The 7,272-nt window shown below is 39.5% G+C and overlaps 1 protein-coding gene across 1 annotated transcript; it reads left to right on the top strand.

The window, feature by feature from the left end:
* Positions 1-681: 681 nt before the first annotated feature.
* Positions 682-7,160, top strand: LOC123254855 (extracellular matrix organizing protein FRAS1-like). The gene is made up of 2 exons (XM_044683766.1): positions 682-824; positions 6,762-7,160. Exons 1-2 carry the CDS (start codon positions 791-793, stop codon positions 7,013-7,015), a joined length of 288 nt encoding a protein of 95 aa, XP_044539701.1. The 5' UTR covers positions 682-790; the 3' UTR covers positions 7,016-7,160.
* The last annotated feature ends 112 nt before the right edge of the window (positions 7,161-7,272 follow it).

The raw sequence follows: 7,272 nt of genomic DNA, 5'->3' as shown, positions 1-7,272 counted from the left end.
GGTAGCTGAACCAGAAGAATGTTGTACACAATGACAGCAATATTTCTTGATGAATAGCTATGAATGCCCTGTTCTCAGCAATGCAGTGATCCAAGACAATCCCAGAGATTCAAGATGAAAAAGGACTGATGAAATTTGAATGCAGACTGAAACATACTATAATTCATTTCAGTTCTTTCTTCTTCTCCTCCTTCTTCCTTCTTCTTTCTCCTCCTCCTCATTTGATTAGAAATCAAATTTATATGATTGTGCATGTGAAATCTATTTATTAGATTCCCTACTGTCTTGGGGTAGGAGAGGTAAGGAGAAGGGTCAGGAGAAGGGAGAGAACCTGGAACTCAGCATTTTTTAAAATGAACATTAAAAAATATTACATGTAATAAGAAAAAAAATTTTTTTAAAGAAAAGAAAATGAGGAATTGGAATGAGAAGGCCCTCAAGTCCCTTCTTACTCTAATGCCTCTCAGAATTTGAGCAGGAAAGATGCCAGCATTGAATTTGCAAATATTAAATATTCCAAAGAGTATTTATATATTTTCTTCTATAACTGGATACAGTTTGCTCTCATTGATGTGTTTCAGGTATCTACATAATAGAATTATCTTCCAAAGGCCACCAAGTAATCATTGGCTCTCTTTTCATATCTGAATCCATGTGATTGATGTAGGTGAAGAACTGCACCATCTATATCAATGATGACTCCATTTTCGAACCAGAGGAACAGTTCAGGATCTACCTTGGCCATCCTCTTGGAAACCACTGGAGTGGAGCAAGAATTGGGAAGAGCAACATGGCCACCATCACCATATCCAATGATGAAGATGGTAAGATGAAAAGGTGCTTTAGTAATTGCTAGATTGTGTGGGAATGTAATGCTTTATATAATTTACACATTCATATTATTTTATATAATTAAGAATTATTAGTACTTTGGAATCAGAAGGTGATTTCAAAAATACATAATAACGATACATTTATATAACTTTCTTGAGGTATGTTCTAGGTTACTACAAAGAACTCTTAAGAACTTTGTAGTTATTACCTAGTTAGTCTTTACCATATTTCTGACAACCTCTGAGTGCCATTATAGCATATTTAAGTCCTGAAAAGCTTGGCCACAGAGAATGAGATGAGCATATTCCAGTCACATGGAAATTTAGTCATTTTGCTGAAAATAGAATTCATCTATCTAAGGTGAGTTCTTTGCTTCAAAAGACTATACCAGATGGCTCAATGGAGAGAAAAGCTGGCCTGGAGACAGGAGGTCCTGGGTCCAAATCTTGCCTGAGATATTTTCTGAGCTGTGTGACCCTGGGCAAGTCACTTAACCCCAAATGCGTAGGCCCACCACTCTTCTGCCTTGGAACCAATTCTTGGTATCAATTCTAAGATAGAAGGGAAGGGTTAAAAAAAAGAAGAAGAAAGAAATATTTATTTATTTTTCTTAAATTTTTCCCTTCTGTCTTAGAACTCAATACTGTGTATTAGTTCCAAGCCAGAAAAAGTGGAAATAGCTAGGCAATGTGAGTTAAATGTGACTTCTTTCTCTCCTCCCTCATTGTTCTCTGATGGCATTCTTTCAGACTTGAGCCATAAGATCTAGCCATTGGTAATAAGGAGAGGTTTTTATTTCACCCTTGGTCTTATGTAATTTTAAGCTTTTTAATTTAAATTTAACCTTTAGTTTTTTTCATTCATTAAACAAACATTAAATGCTTCCTATATACTGTGCACTTTGTGAGTGCTAGGACAGATAAAAAGATACAATCCAACATGATCCCAGTTTTCAAAAAGCTAATAAGCTGCTAAGACATAGATACGCATTCAAAGCAAAATAAATAAGTGAATAAGGAGCCATAAAGTTCTGTGAGATAAAATGAGAGAGAATGAATTTTTCATCTATGGGAAAGATTCTTAATCTTTTGTTTTATGTCAAAGACCCCTGTGGTAGCACGATAAAGCCTGGGGACCCCTTCTCAGAATATTATTTTTAAATATAAAAAATACATAGAAAACAATTATGTTTAATTACAATTATGAAAAGTTTTTTAAAGAAAGAGGGCCACATCTGAACTGGGCCTTGAAGTATTGGTAGCTAACAGTGGGCTGAGATAAGGGCAGAACAGTGGCATTCTAAAAGTAAGGAACGGCATGAACAGAATTTTTGAGGTGGGAAAAAAAAATTTAACCTTTACTTTTCATCTTAGAATTTATACTTTATATTAGTTCTCAGGCAGAAGAGCAGTAAAGGTGAAGCAATGGGGATCAAGTGACTTGTCCAGGGTCATACAGCTAGGAAATGTCTGAGGCCAGATTTGTAAGGTAGGAAATCTTAAGAAGTATTTGGGAGGTGGTGATTGATCCATTTTTTTTTTTCTAGAATATGTAAAGATGAGTAGTGGTATGAAGCAGAATTAGAAAGGTAGGTCAGATTCAAGTTGTTGGAGGACCTCAAATCCCATCTTTTTTTTTTTTAACCCTTACCTTCTGTCTTAGAATCAACATTTTATATTGGTTTTAAGGCAGAAGAGGTTTAAGAGCTAGGCAATTGGGTTGAGTGACTTGCTCAGGGTCACACAGCTAGGAAGTGTCTGAAGTCAGATTTGGACCTGGACCTCCCAATGTAATGCAGGATTTATGCAAGATCTCTTGCATTTGCAAAACCACCCTAGGCAATCCTGGTAGTTAGGAGAATGAGATTTTGGCCCAGCAAGTGCCAGTCCCAAGACCTGACAGTTTGAGCTGGGACTATAAAAACCCCTGCAGAACCAACCTGGGGGTTCTGATTTCCTTGACCTCACCCAGACACCCAGCTACCCCTGGACTTCCCTTGGGGACCCTGGGTTAAGGGAGGAGAATCATGGGTAGGAAATTAGGTTAGGTCAGCCTAGGAACAGGGACACCCCTAAACTAATTCATCAACTTCATCTGTACAGCTGGTGGACCACTTAACATCAGGGCAGTGGAAATTATCTCTGGCTGAGGGGCTGGTTCCCTCAGCCTGATCTTACCTTCCAGGTCCATTGCCAACACTGGCCAGTCACCCTTAGCAACAGCTTCTCCAGACCCTAACCCTCTTACCTCAGTTTTCCCTCCTGTGTTTAAATAAACCCTTAGCCTGATACTGAGAGCTTCTATAGTTATTTATAACATCATCCAGGGCTAAGGGGCTGAGGAGAGGGAGGATAGCAACCACCTGACTCCAGAGGGAGCATTGGCCAGGCATCCATTTTATTCTGGAAGTGGGTGAACTTCACTTCCTGTTGAGTTCTGCTTTCACTCCAGCAGGGAAGGACCCCTCACTCTCCACCTTAAAGGAGCCTACAGTCAGCAGGGAGACTGACTGGGCATCACAGCTCAGGCATACACATCCCTGGCTGTCTCAAATCATCAATTACAGTAGTTGTAGGCTCCCTGGCCCAGGGGACTCAATGGTACCACCAGCTCCCTGTTATCAGCCACTTTATCCCCCTTATTACACCATCTCTAGTCCTGGCTCTCAAACCATCGAACCACCCAGCTGCCCCCCAGGTTGAGATATTTTGGGGACAATTCTCAATCTTTTTGGCCACATCTCTTTGCCCAAATCTTATTTTGTTTTCCTTTTTCTTTCAAAAAAAGGAGTGATCTTTGGACTGGGAAAGATAGAACAAAATGGACTATTAGGGGATCAGTGCCTAAGATAATTAGGGAGATAGTAGGAGAACACCAGACTGACCAGAATGAGTTGAAGTCACTCAACCTAAATGAACTACATCTTAGGATTTTGAAGGAACTGGTAACTGTGAGCCCTGGTGAGTGATTTTAGAAAGAGTATGGGAAAAAGGAAAGGTATCACAAGGTTGGGGAAAGGCAAATGTCCCAGTTTCCAAGAAATAAAAATAATTGCAGTCTGAAAATAAATCATTAACTTGATTTCAACTCTTGACCCAAATCAAATATACATATACATATACATATATATATATATATATATATATATGATTAAAGGGATCATTAATACATATCTAGAAAAAGACAGGATAATAACAAAGAACAAACATGCCTTAATCAAGAACAGGTCAGATTAACCATATTTCCTTCTTTAAAAATGAAATTACAGGTTCAAACCCAACCTCAGCCACTTCCCAGCTGTGTGACCCTGGGCAAGTCACTTGACCCCCATTGCCCACCTTTACCACTCTTCCACCTATGAGACAATACACCGAAGTACAAGGGTTAAAAAAAATGAAATTACATTTCATTTTTAAGCCCTTACCTTCTCTCTTAGAATTAATACTGTGTATTGGTTCCAAGGCAGTGGAGGTTAAGTGACTTGCCCAGAGTCACATAGCAAGGAAGTGTCTAAGGCCAGATTTGAACCCAGGACTGTCTATCCACTGAGCCACCTAGCTGCTCCTTTTCTTTATTTCTTTTTTCTTTTATTTGTTTGTTTGTTTGTTTGTTTTTAAGTTTTTATTTTGAATATTTTCCCATGGTTACATATTTCATGTTCTTTCCCTCTCCCCCCCCTTTATTATTTTTTTTTAATTTTATTTTTTTTAAAACCCTTACCTTCCATCTTGGAGTCAATACCCTGCATTGGCTGCAAGGCAGAAGAGTGCCCTTAGGTGGGCAATGGGGGTCAAGTGACTTGCCCAGGGTCACACAGCTAAGAAGTGAATGAGGTCAGATTTGAATGTAGGACCTCCTGTCTCTAGGCCTGGTTCTCAATACACTGAGCTACCCAGCTGCCCCCTCCACCCCTCCTTTTAAAAAAAATTGCTAAACTGTAACTTGAGGGTAATGCTATAGAGTGTACATAGATTTCAGCAACATTTTGAGTCTCTCATGCTATTCTTGTGGTCAGGAGTGGGATGTGGGCTAGTTGATTCAGTTAGATAGTTCAAAACAAGTTGAAGAGGCAAAGGACAATTCTTGCTCTCTGGGAAAGCAATCTAAGCAATCTAATCCTCAGTCTAAGGAGGAGACAACAAGCAAACAAGCCATACAACCCATATGCAAGAGAAATAGGAAATAATTAACAAAAGAAAAGCACTAGAATGAAGAGGGGTTGGGAAAGTCTTCCTAGAGTAGATGGAATTTTAATTGAGACTTAAAGGAAGCCAGCAAAAGCAGTAGGACTCATCTTTGAGAGAGAGAGAGAGAGAGAGCATTCTGGGTATGGGGGACAGCCAGAGAAAAAACCCAGAGCTGAGAGATGGAGTGTCTTGTTTGTTGAGTGAATAACCAAGAAACTGGTGTCATTGGATCAAATAATACTTGGCAGAGAATAAGAAAACTAGAATCAGAGGAGGAATCTAGATGATGAAGGTCTGAAAACTTGAAAAAGAGGATTTGTATGGTCCTGGAGGCATTAGAAACCCACTGGCACTTTATTGAGAGAAGTAGGGTATGGGTGATGTGGTTGAAGTTGCACTTTAGGAATTCACTTTAATGGCTACATGGAGGAAGCATTGGAATAGAGAGACACCTGAGGCAGACAGAAACTCTTACAATTTTCCAGTGCCCTCATTTTATAGATGAGGAAGCTGAGAAATTAAATGATTTGTCTGACATCACGAAGATAGTAAGTGACAGAGTAATAATTTGAACTAAGAAAATCTAACCTTCTTTCCAAGTCTTTGTTAAAATTTCCTACAGGCCCAGTTCTTAAAGCGTGTGCTGAAGCTACATCACACTCACAGAGGCACCATGGTGCATTGGAAATTTTTGAAGGAAACACAGTGATTTGAATGATTAGGCATTTCTTTTGATCAAGGGGCAGTTGGAAAAAATGATTGAGAAAGTAAGAGCACTATGAACTGAGAAATTTTGTAAACTTCTGCCCTCGTAATTTATATTTGGCCCTATTCTGTTTAACATTTTTATCAGTAACTTGGATAGAGGCACATAATGTATGCTCATCAAATTTGTAGAACGGCATAAACCTGGAAAGAATTGCTAACACACTGAATGATGATATCAGGATCCAAAAAAGGTCTTGGCGGGCAAGAGTGTTGGGCTGAATCTAATAAGATGAAATTTAATAGGGATGAATTTAGTCTCACATCGGAGTTCAAAAAATCAGCTTCATAAGGGCAAGATGAGGGAATCATGGCTATAGAATATTTCATCAGAAAGAGATTTGAGGGGTTAGTAGATTGTGAATATGATACGAATCAATATGCCAGTCAGAAAAAGCTAATTAAATGGCCAACACTAGGGATGTGGCAATCCTCCTGTGCTTTGTCCCATTCAGACTGCATCTGTAGTATTGTATTCGATCTTGGCAATACTCCATATTCCAGAAAATTCATTGAAAAGCTAGAGAAGAAAAAAAGAAAAGCTAGAAAACAGATGAAAGAGGATAACCAGAATGTTGAGGGCCTTAAATTCATACCACCTGAGGAATGATTGAAATAACTAGGAATGCTTAGCCTGGACAAAAGAAAACATAGGGAGATGTGATAGTTGTTATGAAATATTTGAAGGGCTCTCATGTGGAAAAGAGACTGTTTCTCTTTGGTGTCATAAAAGAGATGGAAATAGTTCATGTGGTCTCAGATGTTGGGGAAAACTTCATATTAGAACTTTCTCAAAGTAGAGGGGGCTGCCACAGGAGGTAATGGGTTCTACCTAACTAAAGGTCTTCAAGCAAAGACTGACATGCTGGCAGAGATGGAGATGAGGAAATCATGTTTGGGTTGATATGGACTCTATTATCTTCCAGCTCTGAAATTCTGTGATTCTTTTTCTTTTTCCCAACCTTGTTTTCTTAGCCCCAACTATTGAGTTTGAAGAGGCTGCATACCAAGTCCGGGAGCCTGCTGGACCAGATGCTCTTGCAATTCTGAACATCAAAGTGATCCGGAGAGGAGACCAGAATAGGACCTCTAGGGTCCGCTGCAGCACTCGAGATGGTTCTGCCCAGTCGGGTGTTGATTATTACCCAAAGAGTCGTGTCCTGAAGTTCAGTCCTGGTAATGAAAAGGGAATCCCAGGATGTGCTATTTATTCATTGGAGTCTATTTAGCATTGGAAAAAGGGACTAAAGAGAGGAAGGAAAGAAAGAAATAATGTCTAAGAAGCATTTGCATATGCAGAAAAATTTTTAATAATGAATTAGCAAAAATAATGAGGAAGGGAGAAAGGAAGGTTTAGATCAGTGATTTCCAAAGTGGGCGCTACCACCCCCTGGTGGGAGCTGCAGTGATCCAGTGGGAGCGGTGATGGCCACAGGTGCATATGGGGGAGGTGAATAACTGTAAGGGGGCGGTGATAGTATGTGAC

This window comes from Gracilinanus agilis, unplaced genomic scaffold (assembly GCF_016433145.1).
Source record: "Gracilinanus agilis isolate LMUSP501 unplaced genomic scaffold, AgileGrace unplaced_scaffold34119, whole genome shotgun sequence".
In the NCBI taxonomy this organism is placed as follows: domain Eukaryota; kingdom Metazoa; phylum Chordata; class Mammalia; order Didelphimorphia; family Didelphidae; genus Gracilinanus; species Gracilinanus agilis.
This window is presented reverse-complemented; position numbering and strand designations above follow the sequence as displayed.

Excerpts from the sequence above, each read along its gene's own strand:
- LOC123254855 (XM_044683766.1), top strand. The coding sequence starts at position 791 with ATGGCCACCATCACCATATCCAATGATGAAGATG. Across the intron at positions 825-6,761 it reads CATATCCAATGATGAAGATG|CCCCAACTATTGAGTTTGAA; the intron begins GTAAGATGAAAA and ends TTGTTTTCTTAG.